Source organism: Rhinolophus sinicus, chromosome 5 (genome assembly GCF_057876585.1).
Source record: "Rhinolophus sinicus isolate RSI-liver-muscle chromosome 5, RSI-T2T, whole genome shotgun sequence".
NCBI lineage: Eukaryota > Metazoa > Chordata > Mammalia > Chiroptera > Rhinolophidae > Rhinolophus > Rhinolophus sinicus.
The window spans coordinates 17,526,448-17,544,956 of record NC_142505.1 but is presented as its reverse complement, the minus strand read 5'-3'; the positions used below and the strand labels follow the sequence as shown (position 1 = coordinate 17,544,956).

Sequence of the window (18,509 nt, the reverse complement as noted above, 5' to 3'; positions counted from 1 at the left end):
AGAAGAGACTAACTAAATTCGTTTAAAGAAAACCAACGCACCAAATACTCCTCGAACCAAATTCTGCTTCTCCCGCCGGGTCTGGGATTGCACAGCGGACTCTACTTGAGAGGACTTCCATCCGCGAGCAAGAAGCTAAGCTCCAGCTGCTCCAGGGAGTCCTCTGACCTCCCTGCCCCCGCTCGCCCCTCGCAAGTCGGGACTTGTTCCGGCGCTCCCGCTTGGGAAAGCACGCAGCCCCCACGTCCTCCGGGAAGAATCTGTGTCGCCTCTGGATAGTGGCATTTAATGCCCGCAGCGTCGGGGGTGGCAGCGCGCGGGCCGGACGCGGCGAGGCCAAACGGGTCACGCTGCACTGGTGCCTGCTCCTGGATTGCAGGCCTAATAGATGCATTTTTTTGAGTGAGTCGGCGGCTCCCCCACCCACCTCGTCCGCGCTCTCCTCTCCTCCTCTTCCTCTCTGGTCTCCTCCCTCCTCTGGGCCTGGTTGCAAATGGCTTCGTTCCCTGAGAGCGACTTCCAGATCTGCCTGCTCTGCAAGGAGATGTGCGGCTCGCCGGCGCCACTCTCCTCCAACTCGTCTGCGTCGTCGTCGTCCTCGCAGACGTCCACGTCGTCGGGGGGCGGCGGCGGGGGCCCCGGGGCCGTGGCGCGCCGCCTGCACGTTCTGCCCTGCCTGCACGCCTTCTGCCGCCCGTGCCTCGAGGCGCACCGGCTGCCGGCGGCCGGCGGCGGCGCGCCGGGTGAGCCACTCAAACTGCGCTGTCCTGTGTGCGACCAGAAAGTAGTGCTAGCCGAGGCGGCGGGCATGGACGCGCTTCCCTCGTCCGCCTTCCTGCTTAGCAATCTGCTCGACGCCGTAGTGGCCACGGCGGACGAGCCGTCACCCAAGAACGGGCGTGCCGGCGCCCAAGCGAGCGCGGCGGGCCACAGCAACCACCGGCACCACGCTCACCACGCGCACCCGCGCGCGCCCGCCTCGGCGCCGCCGCTCCCGCAGGCGCCTCCGCCGCCCGCGCCTTCTCGCTCTGCGCCCGGCGGACCGGCTGCCTCCCCATCGGCGCTGCTGCTGCGCCGGCCTCACGGCTGCAGCTCCTGTGACGAGGGCAACGCCGCCTCGTCGCGCTGCCTCGACTGCCAGGAGCACCTGTGCGACAATTGCGTCCGCGCGCACCAGCGCGTGCGCCTCACCAAGGACCACTACATTGAGCGCGGCCCGCCGGGTCCCGCCGCCGCCGCCGCCGCCGCTGCAGCAGCACAGCAGCTCGGACTCGGGCCGCCGTTCCCCGGCCCGCCCTTCTCCATCCTCTCTGTCTTCCCTGAGCGCCTCGGCTTCTGCCAGCACCACGACGACGAGGTGAGTGCGTGGCTTCTTCCGAGCGGGCTGCACCCGGGCGGGGATGGGGCGGCGCGTGTGTGTTCCCACCCGGGAATCTCCCGGGCACTTGCGAAGGGCCTCGGGACCGGTCCCAAAGTAATGGGAGGTGTGGGAGTCTTTTCCTTTAGGAATATCTTGTTTTGGGTACGTGGCGGTTGTTGCCAACAAGTAGATCATGACCTGAGGAAGTGTGTGTGTAACATCGGGCTTCTGTGTGCGTGCTGTGAGGGGCTCCCGAAGGGTGCCAAAACGTGGAGTCCCCCCTTTTCCTCATCTAATTTTCTGTGTGGCAAAACATGGCAAGCGTTGTCTCCAGTTAGGCGTGAGGTCGAAGAGTTAGATGTGTGTAGACCTGTTCACCTTGTGCGAGGTTCCGTTCCCCTCCCATCCCCCACCCCTTGTTCCGGAGGTTTGAGGACACCTCTTCGTTGTGGGCTTTGATTTCTTCATTTGTTTGACAAAGCGTGCATGCGATTTTAAAGTTTTAAGTAAGACGCGAGACGAAAGTGTGTTTGTGTAGACGTGGTCTCCTCAGGACACACCAGAGGCCTCACAACGTGCTGATGGGGCTCTCCTTTCGCTTACTATTTTTGTTTGTACATTTCGTAGGTTGTTGCTTTTAAGTAAGGCTTGAGCTCGCAAGAGATGGCTGTGTGGGTGGGTGGGGAGTGCGTGTGCCTGTGTAGACGTGGTTCCCACGTGCGTGGTTTGGAAGGAGGACTGCGTTTTTTGTTGGGACACTGGTAATCGTTGTCTCCGTGGGTCAGAGGGCATCTGTGGATCTCTGAGGGCCAAGGGGACCTCGGTCTTAAGCCCTTTTCTTCTCCGCAGTTCTGTTAATCGCACTGTGTAAAACGCGTTTTTGCCCCTGTACCTCCCTTACTTGGAATTCGGCATCATGGGCCCGCAGCTGCCCCTGGAGAAGCGGAATTGGGGGACCGTAGGGACTCCCATTTTTCTTGGAGAAAAAACGGACTCTGCTGCACGCAGCTTGAACCCGAGGGTGCGCAAAGTCCGAGGGCTGCATTGCAGCCATTGATCTTGATTGTGCTGTTTTGGCTACTGAATAAACCTTTTTGATTATTTTTCACACCGCGTGACACCTTTCACTCACCCGAACCCATTAGAGGAAAGGGCCGAAAATTTCAAGCGGTAGGCTCTGCAGAGAGGGTCGGTAACTGGTAACTCAGGCGATCTACCTGGAGACCGTGAGGTTTGGCGTGTGTGATCGCTGTAGACTTAGCGTTGGATGTAGAGCACGAGACAGCAGAGGCTTTAAAAATCCTTGTGGGAGTTACTGCCTGCGAGTTGGAGTGGGCGTGCTGGTACCGAGCACGGCAGAAGCTTGCACAGCGCAGCCTTTTCCATTCCTAACCTGTTATTTGGGTAGGAAGGCGGAGCTATTGCCTGATGGCCTGAAGCCGGCTTTCCTATTGGAAAAAAAGTTGAAATTCTAATCTACTTGTGAGCGCCTCACTTTAAGTTTCCTTCTCGGTATGAAGCTAGGGGGCAGTTATTCTTTTCCTTGGTTTTTAAGCTTTGAATGGACTCATCTTGACATTTTTTTTCCACACTCCTGGGGTCTTTCATCACTTTTAGAAAAATGAGCTAAATACCAATCCGAATCCCAGGGATGGAAAGATGGAGCCAATTCACTTGCCGATTAGGGTCAAATGGGGGGTGGAGGGGGTAGTGGGGGGAAGTGAAGGGGAGAGAGCTCCTTGAATCTGCCAGTTTTCCTCCTGGGAGGGGTGGGGTGTTGATTGAACCCTCCCTCCCAGCAGTTGAGTTTAAATGTCAGGTTTTATTTATATTTCCAGTTAAAGATCCACACACTGTTTATTTGGGCTAAAACAGTAGATGCTCACTGTTGCCAGACTTGTAAAAGGTTTATACACTTTTTAAATTATAAAAGCATTCAAATTGGGTGGGAGAGTGTAATATGTTAAGTGAACCTCCCCTCACCCTGGGAGGTACCTAGATGCCCTGAAAATTCACTTTTTAACATGTGCAAAGTTCGGCAAAAACATAAAGATATTACCTTGTTAAACTAAATGCCCTTTAAAAACATGAAATTTGTTCAGTTTTGAGCAAAATTCTACTTCCCCGTTTTAGTTTTTCATTTAAGGAAAACTTGGAAATTAATTTTTAGACCTCTTTTTCCTGGATTTAGAATTAGAATGCTAGATATTTTGAGTCTAAAAGCTATGACTAGAGAACTAACGTGTGACACCAGGTCCACATAGATGTGTCCCACCCATGGCCTAAATTATTCTTTCCTGTCAAGGAAGTGATCGGTAACAGTTTAAAAAATACTGTTAGGTTGAAAACCATGCTTTTGATTGGAAAAAGAACATGAGGGCACTTTTGGAGGATGATGGTTTTTCTATTTGATTGTGACAGGACTGAATACCCAAATCCAGGTATTTGGCTATATGTACAACCTACCTCCACTTTTTAAAATGTGCTACTTTACTGAGTTGCCTCCAGTGACAACATGCCCCGTTAAATAATTCAGGGCACTCTTGCCTATGGTTGACTAATGCCACCTGACCTTGGGAAGGAGGTCTGACGCCTGGCTTTTCCCCTTTAATTTTAGGGAGGGTGCCTCTTAAGCATCTCCCTCCCGCTGCCCCTCTCTGGATTGGCAAGCTCACCTGGTGTTTTGAGCTCTCGGTTTAAATATAAGAACTTTAAAATCTAAAAGGAGAAGAAATGAGGGTGTCCAACGAAAGGATAAGAATTGCTTGCTGCCACTCTCATACTTGGCTCATAAAAAAAGAGTTTGGGTTTTTCTCTAGTTGTGTGTGTCGATCGTCAGTCCGAAAGGTCTGCAGGCGCCGCGTGCCCGCGGCCATCCAGGCCGGAATACGGGGCCAGCACCCAGGATGGGGGATCGCTAGTAGGGGTCCCCGGAATAGTGCGCCAAAGCAGCCCAGCTGTGGGCCCGCGCCGCCGCCCGGCTAGCCCGGAACCCACAGCCGCTGTCGGCCGTGGGAACGCGGCCGGATAGGTGGCCACTCTTCTCACCCCACGGACACCCGAAAAGGGTGTGCACGCGTTTAGGGGTAAAGGGGTAGAGAGTTAAGGGGTACTTGAGCACGCTGACCCGGCTACTCTCGAGTTGCCCTTTAGTGTTGTATTATTGGCACATTGGTTGTGAGCCCTTCTGCCTTGGAGGCGACACTGGAGCAGAAATCTCAGGGCCTCCATGGTGTGTTTGTTAAAGGGCTGGGAGTCAGGATTCTGTAAATGGCGGGAAGCCGAGTGGGGTCTGAGCCTGGTCTGTCCCCAGGAAAGGCTCTCTCTCACTCTAGTGGTAGGGGACCCGCCAGGGTGACACAGTTGCCATCTTCAGCCAAGGGAAACTGTAGCCTGTCCCAGGCAGGATGGTAATATTTCCAGTTAGGCAGGCCAGGGTGGGACTTTCCTGTCTCCTGGATGGAAAAGGGGGTGCAGGTGTTGGTTCGATTTATATTTGGTCCCTGCCTTGGGCTTCAAAAACAAACAAACAACGTCCTGGAAAGAAATTCTAGAATTCCAACCAGAGATGACCCTGAGCCATTCTAGACTTTGGGAACTATCTTTCCCCAAAAAAACCACTCTCCAAAAATCAGCCTTAAACCTCTTTGCTGCCTAAAATAATTGATTGTGGAATAAATTTTTATGTCTTATTTTGAATAAGTCATTGAATGGGGATTGTACCAGTGTTGGCATCCATGTATATGTATATATATATAACATATATATATAGTCTTTTGTACACTCATAGTATCTAAACTTTTTCAGGCATGTATACATACATGTTTGATTTTAAATATGTATGGTGCTGTGGAAATTACAAAACTTATACCGAAAGACTTTTTTTTTCTTTTGCAAGGACAAGAGAAAAAAAGTGCATTTCTAGTATTTCTGTACCCATTTTCTACCTGCCCTATAGGACTTAGGTGGATATATGTCTGCTTAACACATGCATTTCACTCACCTATTCACCAGGAAACCACTTTCATAACTTGCAAAATAATTGGAGTCCAGTTCAGCAGGTAGATGTTTGTAGGTTGAAGTCTGTGGAATTAAGAAAAATGCTTGATGAAAATATATGGGAGATAAATGTTCATTATTAATTTCTTAATTCCTTCTCCTTGATGTAATCTGGGGGTTTTCAAAAAGTCACATTTGAGCTGAGGAATGTGCCTGGTCTTCTGTTAAAGTGCACAGGGATGGATTTTATCAGCATGGATCCTGGGGAAGTGGACCTTGGCTGGTTTGGCAAGCTTTTGCTGGGGAGGTTGGCTCGCCGTCATAACCCGCGGCGGTAAAGTGTGTCAGTAATATTTGAGCCTACCTACAGTGCCATCAACACTGTTTGGGGAGCCTTTTGTGACTTGATCTTCTTGAAAAGTAAACTACTCTGGTTTTGAGGTTGCATAGACTGAACTGGCTCTATAGGATTTTTGTTTCCAATGCTAGAAATAAATATTTTGGAAATAATGAAGATACTTTAGGAAGAAAACAGGCACTTTCTCCCAGACTTCAGTCCTTCATTTGGTATTACTGTGTTTTATGATTAAGATGTTTTCAAGTTAAGGAGTTGTACATAGAGTAAAGGAATCTTCAAAGTGTTTGATGATTGGTACTCAGTTTTTTTCCCTTCCCTTTTTAGCTACTTATAAATTTTAGGATGCTAAAAGCAATATTAAAATATTGTTTCTTAAAGCATTCCTTAAAAAGGAAGCAACTTTTAATATGTAAAATTTTGAGTATAGCTGTTAGCTTTTTGTTTTTATTATTAAAACTTTGCATATAGAAAGGGAGTTAGCTTTGGGGGAAGCTGTATGACGGGAAATGGTTTACGTGCTTTTGTTGAAGATAGTGGGCAGGAGAAAAAGGTTTATAAGTTTTCCTGGTTCAAGAGCAATTTTAACTTACTTGATAATTTGATAATTCTATAGCTCTGAAATTTCACCTCCAAATTTTATTTCCTCTGGTGCTAACTTAAAAGTCACATGGTTTGCTTAATCTCGCCATTTCTCCATCCAGTTCCTCACACAGAGTAAGGTTTATTTTAGGTGTATTTATTCTTAGTGAATAAAGGACCATTTTGGTGTCATTCTTCTTCACACTTGAGCAAAAGGTTGAGACATTCCACCATGCAGGCAGTTTAAAAGTGGTGTTCCCTCCCCACCCCTCCATAACACTTACAAAGAGTTAAAGGAAAGTCTTGGCTTACCATGGCTGCTTTTGCCATCTCTTATTTTGGAAGAGAGCAAGAGAGAGATAATAAAGAATTACAGTTGCCTAAAGGGAGTAAGCTGCCACCCTTTGCACTCCACTCTGTTCCCCCTTCTCTTGACCTTTCAAGCTTTGTAAGTTGCAAGAGGAAGCTTGATCCATCTTTCCTCTTCAGTTGATGTGACCTCATGCTGTTCAATACTAAATTATTCTTCTCCCTTTGAGGTTTTGTTTATACCTACAAACTGAGTTGACTGAAACCATATTGACTGTTTTGATTGACAAGACTGCGACTTGTTAACAGAAAAATTGGGGGGAGTGGGGGCTGAGCACTGGCAATTTACATCTAAAAATATTGACTTAAGCCTTATTCCAGTGTAATAATTCTTTCCTTCTTCGGATGCCATCTCTAGCTTCCTTCGTGTTTTAGATCGTTTGCTTACAATTGCCTCAGAAGGTAGGGTGGAATGAAATGGGGGAGGGAAGACCTGCAACTCCTGGGTCTCTGTCTCCCACTCAAACTCAGCCGAGATTTTTGGGAAATCCATATTTAATCTGTCTTAGTGTAGATTTTCTACTAACCGCAGATAGCCCTTACCTGGGCGTTAGTTCCCACCAAGTGACGTGTTTTTTGTTTCTTCTTGTAGTGAATATGTGTAATGATCCCAGTTTAATGGTCAGTAGGCACAATGCCCTGAGGAAGTGGTAATCTTTAGAGGTAAAGTTACTGCTTTCACTAATATATTAGCAAAATGAAGTTGTAAATTTGGGAAGGGGAAGCTTGGTCATGAATAAGGGGATAATTCTCAATTGTGAGTGTGTACCTGGACCGTCTCCCGCAGGCTGGCACATTCTGTCAACATGAATGGAATGCAAATGAGTAGTGTACAGGACGTGAAAAGAATTAAGTGGGTCAGGGTTAGTTACGTAGACTGAGGGCATCCTCTTAATTGCTTCGACACCCTGTGAATTTTGCGGGCCCCCTGAGTTGTCTTTGGAGCCTGAGAGGTAAGGAACCCCTGGGAATGAGAGAGGAACCTGTCACGTGTTCCTAAACACATGTCAACAACTGTATCCTTTAGTTGTTACTTCTGGAAAGCTTGGCCACATTTGCAGTTAAAAATGTTTTTCTGGAAATGCTGTTGGGTTCTGACTCATTGGGATAATTATAAAAAGGCTTATTGTGTTAAAAAATGTGCACACTTAGGTTTTGCTGCCGAATATGAATATATGACTACTTCAGCACAGGTTTTAAAAATGAGCGTTGTGAGTTGGTGGCATCAGCAGTCATAATTACGTCGTTTAGACCACATCTGTAAATTACGGTCCGCCCGCCTCTTTGAGATCAATGTCAGAGGGAGATATTTCTCTCCTACGATCATTTATATATAGGCTTGTAAACTGAAAATTCACACGGAAAATGTATGGTTAAGTGTTGAGATAGAAAAGTGGATATGGTAAAGAAAGTTTTAGTAGTAGCCGGAAAAAGATTTTTGTGATGTTCGTTATTAAAGGTGTCTATAGAGTTCTTGCTCTGCCTCAGTTTTCTCGTCTGTGAAATGGCAGTTACACTTCTCAATGTTGTAAGGATTAGAGATAGTACATAGATTGTGACAGTACAGTGTCCCACAATAGGAGGCAGTGGTAAACGTTTGTAATATTAGAGTATTGAAACAGACCTTCCTTCTCCTCCCTTTCCCCCCCAAAAGGGGTGTTGGGGAAGGAAAACTAAGTTTTTGGGTTTTTTTTTTTTTAAAGAAAACTAATTTTCAAAGTTAGAATTTGTGGCAGTTTACCATTATGTGAACGGAAAGATATGTAGTGACTCAGGTAATGCAAGGTGGACTGGAGAAAAATGCATAAAACTTGTTTCACTTGAGAAAAACTGGGACTTCATCTTTAACTTTTGGTCTAGACCATTTTACGGTTATAGGGCTCCCCAAGCCTAGGAGAGAAGATGGGTGTAAATGTATCGATACCTTCAGCCTTACTTTTTTTAAAGATGGAAGTCCAGTTTACATTTGATATGATGTATTTGAGAACCAGTAATCTTTGAAGCCATGATATTTATTTCTTTTGGGAGGACGGGGATCTGTGGCATTTCAAAGAAACGGATCAACTTGCTCAAGGGAACAGTCTGATTTCAGGGACTGAAATATTGTATAAGCTTTAATTTCATGGTATTGTCAGGTGTGTGTGTGTGTGTGTGTGTGTGTGTGTGTGTGTGTTGGAGGAATCTAAAGAGGAAACATAAATACAGGAAAGGCCTTAAATCACCATACAAAAGAACTGCTGCTTTACAAGCTGGTGATGGTGAAATGACTTGTTGATCAGAAACTCTAGTCCACTTCTCTTTTTCACATTGCTCTCTCTTCACAATATTTAGCTTTTTGAAACTAGTCCTTAAATATCTGACATTTGATATTAAGTTTATTGCTTAAATCATTAGCTTCTTGTGTTTTATTTTCTTATTTTTGATCTTTTTCTAAGTTGTTAAGGAGCAAAGTCATAAATGGGCCATGGTCTCTTGGCAGAAATTAGTGTGACAGTCATTACTGTGTCATTCCAAAATTAACTTTAAGTGTTGTCAGAACATAATTTAGCAAGGAAGAGACCTTGAATTTTAATTATTCTCTTTTAAATTACAGCTAAGTCTCATAGGAGAGCTCTACAATGTCAGGAGAGAGAAGGATGCTTCCCCTGCCAATCAACTTATAACATAGGCACACATTCTATTCTGGATCTCAGGCAGTGGAGGCCACTTCCTGCCCCCTCCCCCCACTGCTTTCCCTTTAGAGCAAGTCCTTTGGCATTAGTGGGTAGGGGCTCTTACACTAGATTTGGCTTCGGTTGATGTTAGTGGATTTAAGGACTAGTTCCAGAAAGATTTTGCTCGATTGTCGATTCTCAGCAGTGATTGATGCAGGTTGGGTTTGACCCTGCCTGAGAAGACGCTCATTGGTGCTGTCTTTTTTATTCCTTTGCCAGGAATAAAGGAGACTTAGTTTTCAAGCAAAAAAAAATGAATGCCCTTGTAAATATTAGGCTCTGCTGTCCTTTCTCTCATATTATGTGTATGGACAGAGGAATTTGGGGGATGAAAGGAGGAACAGTACATTGGAAAATGCATGTAGCTTCTCGGAATAAGGACAAGAGCATGAGCTTTAGAGCACAAAGACCTGGGTTTAAGGCCCAGGGTTGCCCTGAAGTAGCTGTGACCTTGGACACGTCATTTAACCTCTTGATCTCTCTGACTTTTTAGATGGGAGTGATAGGAATGGTTATTATGTTCTTAGAGACTTATCTGTGGGGAGAGCTGTAATTTACAGTGTTGAAGGAATCAGAAAAATCCATGTTTTAATAGTAGAGGTGTCCATTAACTGTAAATATCTTGAAAAAAAATTTGGCTTCAACTTTTCCTGCAAGTTGCTGCCAAACGGGTAAAATTTCTTTTTCATGAAATTAAATATGCTGGTTATCTTTCTTAACTATTTCCTGGTGGCTGGCCAAGTGATATTCGATGCCATGAAATAATTTGGGCCATTCCTCATTGCTGACAGGACTTGATGTGTTAAGATTTGTCATCAAAATATTTGAGTGTCTGTTTGCTGCTAAGAATTGTGCTCGCGCTAAAGATGTGTAAAGGTAGTCTGCGACCCTTTCCCTACCCGACAGTCTTGTGGTTTGTCGGTTTGCAGAGACAGAACTGAAAGGGAGAAGGTGAATGCAGAGGGGGATTCTCACTCCTCACTGTGTGGCTGCTTTTTATGTGTGGTTTTGTTTAAATTACTAGATGAAAGCTAAATGTTAAAGCTCAGGACCTCTGAAGGGACAGAGGTTCCGAAGGAGAGAGAGATGAGTTTGGGTTGAAAGAAGAGTTTCTTGGAGAATGTTGGAATTTAGGTAGATGCCAGCTGGTCGGCAGAGGTGTCAGAACCTGCAGTGGACTGACTCGAGAGGACAGTGTGTAATCCAAACCTTTTCCTCATCCTTTTTACGTGCCTGAGGAAGATGTTAGGGTCCCCTCCTTTTACCCCTCCTAGGGGGATGGGTTATTGATAATGTAACAGGAACAACTGGTGTTATCAGTCAGGAGCCAGAGCCACATTCGTTACTTTCACAGGTAATTTAATGTACAGAATTGTCAACTAACGAGGAAGTTAGAAGGCAAGAGAACACTAGGGTATCTGTGCAGTAGCAAGTGTGGGAAGCAGCTGCTATCCTAAGATGGGGACGGGGATCAAAAGGGGACACGGAGTTATTAATACTTAGGAGGGTTCCTGTGGGTCTCCCCCATGGGGGTGGGGAGATGGGATGATGGAGCAGGTTCCTCCATTGTTAAAGAACTGCAAACTGGGGTCAGGTACTGCCCCAGGAGTGACCAGTGCTGTTGGGTAAAGAAGTCTGTTAATGGTGTGACCCAGGAAGCAGACTAGAGCAGACTCTTTTCTCCCCATAGCATCCCCTGTTGGCAGAGTCTAACTGTGACCCAGCTGGCAAGGCAGACATGGGGTTTGCTCAGACAGGTCCCCCACCCCCAAATCCCAAAGGGAGAGGGGGACAGAAAGAGGATGGATTTGAGACTGAGAGACTAGAATAATTCAGGAAGCAGCAAAGCTGGGAAGATGGCCTCCCATTAGGGTCATTGCTTCTGGCACCACCATCTGACTTAGTTCCATTGAAACTTTTTTTATTTTATTTTTTAAATTTATTGGGGTGACAATTGTTAGTAAAATTACATAGATTTCAGGTGTACAATTCTGTATTACATCATCTATAAATCCCATTGTGTGTTCACCACCCAGAGTCAGTTCTCCTTCCATCACCATATATTTGCTCCCCTTTACCCTCATCTCCCACCACCCACCCCCCTCCATTGAAACTTCATGAAAATATGGAGGAGACCTCCGACTAATGGGAACCAGAAGTGCTGCTCCGTCAGTGTGGTTAGATTCTACCAACCCAGCTTGCTGCCATCCTCTGCCCGCCGGCCCTCCCGGCTTCCAGCTCGCACCATCTGAGTTGTGTGCTTACCAAGAAACTGCTGTTCTTGTTCCCAAACCTGTTTATGTCCATTGTACCTGCTCACGTCATTATACTCTTTGAGTCAAGATTACAGGAGTGCAGGAGATTGTAATTTCAATGAAAACAGACTGGAATTTCTATGGAAACTGATTAGGTATATAAAGTAGGAGCAGGGAATACAGCAGCAGGATAAACAGCCCCCAGCCCCGTCCCTCGGAGTTTACACAACCAGTTTGGGGTTGGGTGACTTCCCTGCCTTCCCTAATAGCCTTGACTTGGTTCTGACTCCTGAGTGGGGGCCGCTGTTGGTCCACAGAGGGGGCATCTATGGAAGACCACAGTATCTCCCTGTTGTGAACCAGACTTTGCCAGCCCATTATGGTGATGATTTTGGGAGCGAGCTGGAGAGGCTCAATACAGGCTGCCAGAAGGAGCTTCTCCCTTTCCCTGCTTCCCCTTCCTCCTCAGCCTTTCTGAGATGGTCAGTAACCCCTCCCCCCACCTCCCTTTGTGCATTTCAGTTTATGTTGCAGTTTGTGCTCCATACCCTGAGAGGGAAGCCTCACTTCTTCTAGTCTGGTGATTTTCTAGTTTTATTTTTTTCCCCAGTTATTATTTACTGAGCTATAGGTTACATATCATAAAACACACCTTTCTCAGTTAATCCCACACATTTTAACCAGAGTATACAATGTGTAATCACTTGCGTAGTCTAAAACACAGAACACGTTCAGCGCTCCCCTATCGCCTCCCTCCCCCCCAGGCAACCACTGGTCTGTTGCTGTGATTTTGTCTTTTCCAGAATGTCACACAACAGAATCATAGTGTTGAAGCCTTTGAGTCGGGTTTTTTTTTCCAGTTAGCTAATGCATTCTAGAGCCATCCCTGCTGTAGTACCCATAGCGCCTCCCTTTTTATCACTGAGTAGTTTTTCATTCTGAATGTACCAAAGTTAATACCTTCTCCAGTTAAGGGGCACTTGTGTTTCTTGTTTTTGGTGATTATGAATATTTTAATGCCTAGAATGTGTTCAGTGCTGTGTTGAGTGGTGGTGGTTCCTATCTCGTGTTGGGGGGGTCCCCGTTTTGATCCAGTACATACTTGTGTGACTTTGAGCCTGTCACTGCTACAGGGTCTGGTAACATTGGGATTAGTCAGCCTAACACTGGCTTTTTGGCTTGAAAATCAAATGAAGTATTTCCTGATGAAAAATTGCCACATGCCCTATATATAAATATAAGTGAAGACATTTAGAAATTTAAGACCAAAGGAACTGCTGTGGGGATGGTGCTGCCTGGTAGCTACCCACCCACCAGTCCCACCCTTTATTTTTAATCGTCCTGTGAAATTCTTTTTTTTCAATCTCCTTTGGTTTTTGTTAGCTTTATCAGAGCTTTCAGGGATTTAGAGGAATGTTCTAAGAGGAAGTTTTGATTTTGCCAATTTAAGTAGATTCAGCAATGGACCAACCCAGTTATCTTGAGCTTTGAGGGAATCTTGGACTCCCGCCCCCCCCCCCCCCCATGTAGTACAGATGAAAGAAGGTGTAAGAGTGAAGGTTAAAGAAGGGGATTTTCTTTTTTTGTTTATGGTAATCACTGGAAACCCATTGTGAAGGGGTAGCAACATCCTTTGTCAGCAAGAGGGAATGGTTAATTCTGGACAACCTGTGGGACTTGCCACAACAGCTACCAATTTTATAATCTTTTTACTCATCCTTAAGTCTATCGTGCAATAAATAGATTTGCCTTGATACCTAAGAACTGAACTTACTTCATCTGCATCATCTCACCATTACTGTTGGTTATTTGCTAACTAAATTTATGTTAATTGTTACTTATGCAAATGTTAATGACATGCAAATAGTGCAAAGAAACGTACTAAATGCATTTGGGCATCTCAGACTGAAAGTTCTACTTCTAGCGCTGCTAGTTTTCAAGTTTGAAAACATTTACCTCTCCTGAGAGGAGGGATGTGTTCACAGCATTCGTATTAGAGTGTTGGTTGTCAAGGGTCTACTGCACAACCTGGCAAAAAGTTTGACAGCATTTAGCGACCCTCTACCGGGTTTATCAGTGCCTATTTGTTCTAGCCCCCATAGAACTTATTTTCAATGTTGTTTGTTTGTTTGCTTGGTAGGATGCAAAACCAATGCTCCACCCCAAAAAAGCACATAAAGCAACAAATAAATGGGAATAAAATTTAAAAGCCATGTACAAGATCAAATTATGCAGATGAGATGTTTGGCCCTGGCTTGGGTGTAGGAGAAATTGGGTTTCAGGCTCCCTTGGGACCCCATGTTGGCTTATAACCGTTTCCTCCAGTGTAACATGACGGAAGGGGGGGGGAGTCCAGAATGTCCAAAGCGTAACATTCTGTGGTTTCAGCGGATTTAAGAAACAAAGTCTGAAGACGAACTGGAGGTCCTTGTCTTGCCTGGCAGGGCTTTCTCATTTCAGTTCCTTGACCTGCAGTCAGCACTTAGAAATGTCACTGTGGGGATTCTCACTCCCTCTTGATGCTAAAGGCACACAGGTTTGCCCACAGCGACCTGAAGAGAGGAACCAAATGAATGAGTCCTTAATAAAGACTGTAGATTTGTAAACACTTGACGGGTTAAAAAAGGCTAGAGATGGGTGGCTAACAATTTTGTTTTAAATTTGTGTTCTTTTAACAACACTTGAGGTTTTTTTAAACAGATTTTGTTTGACTTCGTAGTACCTGTCATTCGGGGTTATAATTTTTCTGAATTACTTATAAGCTTGTGACTGTTTATTTGACCTTTCCTTCTTCACCATCCTCAGCTTGTAGTTGCTGGAAGAATGGAAAATTGAGATTTCTCTTGGGCTACCGCGTATTCCCAGGAAGTAACTCGGACCAATTAACTCTAATCCTGACTTAATTATACAAGTAATACATAAATATATCTTTTTACCCATAAAAATTTTAAAAAGTGTACCCTTAGTCCTGCTTCTCTCCAAAGCGTATAATCTGGGTTTGCATTGTCTTTTAAATCTTAACAACCCTAAATACACGCATATAGAAATGTAGTCTTAAAAACATGTGTAGACGTTTTCCTGTACTAACTTGCCGTTCGTTACTGCTCTGAACTTGGTGTTCATGGCATGGAATTTATTTAGCTGTTCCCTTATTTGTATTTTCTATGCTTTTGGCCATTACCATTAAAGTGTGAACATCTACGTGTCCCTTCTTCTGGAGGGAAGATCCCCCTCCACCCCCAGCCAGAGAATCTCTAGGAAGCTAGAGAGACGCATTTGAAATGTTAATTTGCTTCTGAGAGCTTGCCTCCTACCAGCCCCATTTCCTCCCACCCCACCCATTCTTGTTGCCATCAACATAATGAGAAAAATCGTTCGTCCTGTTGTTTTATTTTGCATTTCCGTGATTACAGCTAGGTGGGTGTCTTTTCATATGTTTATTGGCCATTTGGGTTTCCTCCCTAGATTGCCTTGGTTCCTAGGCCTTACCTCTCCTGGGTTTTAAAAAAATCAATTTCTAGGCGGTTCGGATAAATACTGAATACTCCGCTGCCTGTTGCAAAGGATTTCTCTGAGTCCATGGCTTGCCTCAATTTAGTTTAATTCAGTAGACGTTTTAAATCTTTAAGTGTGGTTGACGATGGTGTTTTACTTTCTCTACGTTTTGTGCCTTTAAATCCCACTTTAGGAAATATTCCTGGTGTATTATTACATGGAATGGGATCTAATTTTATTTAGAACAAGTGATGAGCCTCATGTCCTGACAGTTAGTGAATGGTCTCATTTCCCCCTTTTCTCTGAATCTCACATTTCTGGGAAACCGTTCTGAATATAGCTGTTGGCTGGGGGTGAGGAGTGAGTATATTAAGGCCTGACTATGTGAGTGCCAACCGGCTTGCTCTTTCATATACGGGGTGCCAAAAAATTTACACACGTTTGAAGAGATGTTGTCTACGGATTACTTTTTGAATTTGAGTTGAATTACGGTAGCAATCTTAGTATGACATTCGCTCAAAAGGTTGTTAATTGCAGAAGTCAAACGTGACTTGTGGTCATCTTTTGTTATCGCTATAATTAACAATTTTAATACAGCCTTTTCCTTTCTTAAAATGTGTACATATTTTTCCGGTACCGTCTGTAATTTGGTTGAGTGTTTATGTTTTGTGGCCATATACCAGTAGTCTCTATAAAAAAAATATCTTCGATGTTCCCTAGCTGTTAAGGAAACAGAATCGCTGCAGATGTTACTCACAACGTGTCAGTGGCAATGCTCTAAGCCTGTTACACACCGGCCGGTCCTTCAGCACGTGTTGCTGTGTTGCCTGCTGTATACCAACGACTGGGCAGGACCATACAGACCTACTCGCATGTATCCCCTCAATTTTTACTTTAATTGGATTTTTAAATTTCAAGAGACTAGTCATTGTACAACAGGCAAATGCTAAGTATAAGTAGCTAAAGAAATAGAACTTACTCATTCCATTCCCTAGATATAAACTGTTAACAGTTTAGATGGTATCATTGGTCATATTTCCTATGCTTGGGCGACATTCCCTTGATGATTGTCATTTACTTGTGCACACACTGATAATAAAGTTGTTTTGAAATATATGTGGATACTGTAGCTACGGCTCTATTTTGCTTTTTTTTTTTTTTTTTAAATGTAGTGAATCTGGCACATGCTTGGGTGATAACACACAGCTCTTACTCATCCTCTTTATTGCACTGAGGTGTAGTTTCGGCACAATCGGATGCACACATTTTGATGAGTTCTAATATTTATACACACCTGTGCTACCGCCACCACAGCCAGGACAAGAACATCTCAGAAAGTTCGCTTGCTGTAGTACCTCTGTGTGCTAAATCCGGAGAATTGGGCCTGCCACTCTGGTCATGGGTTTTGGGAGGATTTATGGAAAGGAGAGTGAGCCATAGGTGTGTTGGATGTGAACAAGTCTGTAATGATGGAAAGTCGCAATGTCCCATGTCCTGGGTCATTGCTGGTTTATTACAGCAAGGATAGCTGTAAAGCTCCTTCACGTCTTTACCTCTGAGACATATTTTAGCCTCTGCAAAGGCCTAGATTCTATCTCTTTTTTCCTCTTTTAAATATTTGCTGTCTCAGGGCCACAATGCAAATGGCCAGGGCACATTGTTTTCTAGTGAGCAGATGCCTGCTGGGAGGCAAATTCCTTAAGGATTGCTTGGAAAATCTGGAAGTGAATTCCATTCAATCAACATACTTCTCATTGAGCGTCTGCCATGTGCCTGGTTCTCTCCGGGTGTTTTGAGGACACAAAGGACGAGGACAGAGGTTGCCTTCTGGGGACCTTTACATCACATAAAGGGAAATAGAATTAGCGGGGACTTTTGGAGAGTTGGGTACCACGGTGAATAATGTACATGTAAAAGTACTAAATTATGGCTGATGAGCTTCATACGCTTATTATTTTTTTAATTCAAGGGCTCCAAAGGCAGTCTGCAGTGGAGAAGTGAAGTCCTAGCAACAGGGCCAGCCAGCTTCCTGTCCTTCCAGAGGGGGTGGGTACAGTGGAGCCGAAGCTTGTCAGCCCTGCCCTTGGAGTCTAGGCCCTTGGTGGTGAATACTTCGGAGAAAAAGCCATAGCTTTCCAGGCCTGCCAGGTCACTTAGCGTTGACAGACAGCTTGGTGGCTTCCATTCCTGAAGACTCTTCCTTTCAGAAACATTTTGTTTTTGAGCTTCTTAGAACTTTTAAGTCAAGAGGGGAAGTTTCAGTTTGGGGGTGGGTGCAGTCTGTCATCATGGACCAGCTATTGTGTATGCTTTTCACTGAGTGACATGTGAACCCCGAGCCCGAGAACATTACAGTAGGGTTTAGGCAGTTTCCTGTGTGCAGAATTATTGAGTTCTCGGTTCAGAAAGTTGATTATTGAAGTGTGTTGTGGGGAAGGGTCCCCGTACACTTTCCTCCACGTGGAACTCTCCCACACATGCATGGTCTCTGGCCCCCAGTGAGAACTGGGTCTACTGAAGGAAATAGGTTGCTGAGCGGGAGCTGGGGCTGATGGGGTCAGGGCGGATACTGTGAGAACCAGTTGCAAGGCATGAGAGCAGATCTTTTGTGTGTGTGTGTGTGTGTGGGGGGCGCGGGCAGTGGGCCTTGCCCAGGTAGAGGGGAGAGGATCACCAGTGGTGGTTCAGGAAGAAAGACCTGGGAGCCTCTGAGGAGTCTGAAACACTGGGAAGCACTTTGCTGAGGACTTCATTGGTGATTAGAACTTTATCTGCAAAGCAAATGTTCAACCAATGTTTACGGAGTTAATTCAAACAGGGAGCTGTTGGGCCCCATTTAAAACCTGCAATTGGGGACGGTGCAAAGGGGACGTTTCATGGGAACAGTCATCCTTGGAACCGCTTAGGCCCTCCAAGCAAAAGACAACCTTTCAGTTGTGTAAGTCTCTCCTAAAACGTCTTCACTGTGAAAGCCCAAGTCCCTCACCTCTCTTTCCAGCTGTGTGAACATCCTACCCCCTGAACGGTCAACAATGGGTGCCCGGCCTGTGGGGGTGGGGGGAAAGATGGCTTTCGTCAGTTCCTGTTCCCCACCTTCTCTCCCCTTCCAGAGGTCCTTTTTGCTGAGGACCCCTGATTAGAACCTCCCCTGAATCACCACCTGTGGTGATGCAGAAGCTACAGTTTAAAAGACAAGCCAACAAAACCCACCATCTATGTTTAGAGGGACGGACAGTAAGAAGTTTGCATTGGTTACATACAGAAAAAGCCAGTACACAGCATGAATACAAAGACCCTCACGATGTAGTTAATGATTAAATTCAGAGGTTTGGGTCTGTTTCCTTTAGAGATTTTTCTCTCTTGAACTTTACTCCATCGCA

General features: G+C 45.2%; 1 protein-coding gene across 1 annotated transcript in view; it reads left to right on the top strand.

Annotated features, from left to right (window-relative positions):
• The first annotated feature begins 312 nt into the window (after window positions 1-312).
• The window catches only part of TRIM71 (tripartite motif containing 71), a 66,712-nt gene continuing 48,515 nt past the window's right edge, over window positions 313-18,509 (top strand). Inside the window, exon 1 of the mRNA XM_074312712.2 lies at window positions 313-1,357. Within this exon, the coding sequence (XP_074168813.2) occupies window positions 494-1,357 (864 nt within the window). The 5' untranslated portion in view covers window positions 313-493. The remainder of the gene's footprint in view (window positions 1,358-18,509) is intronic.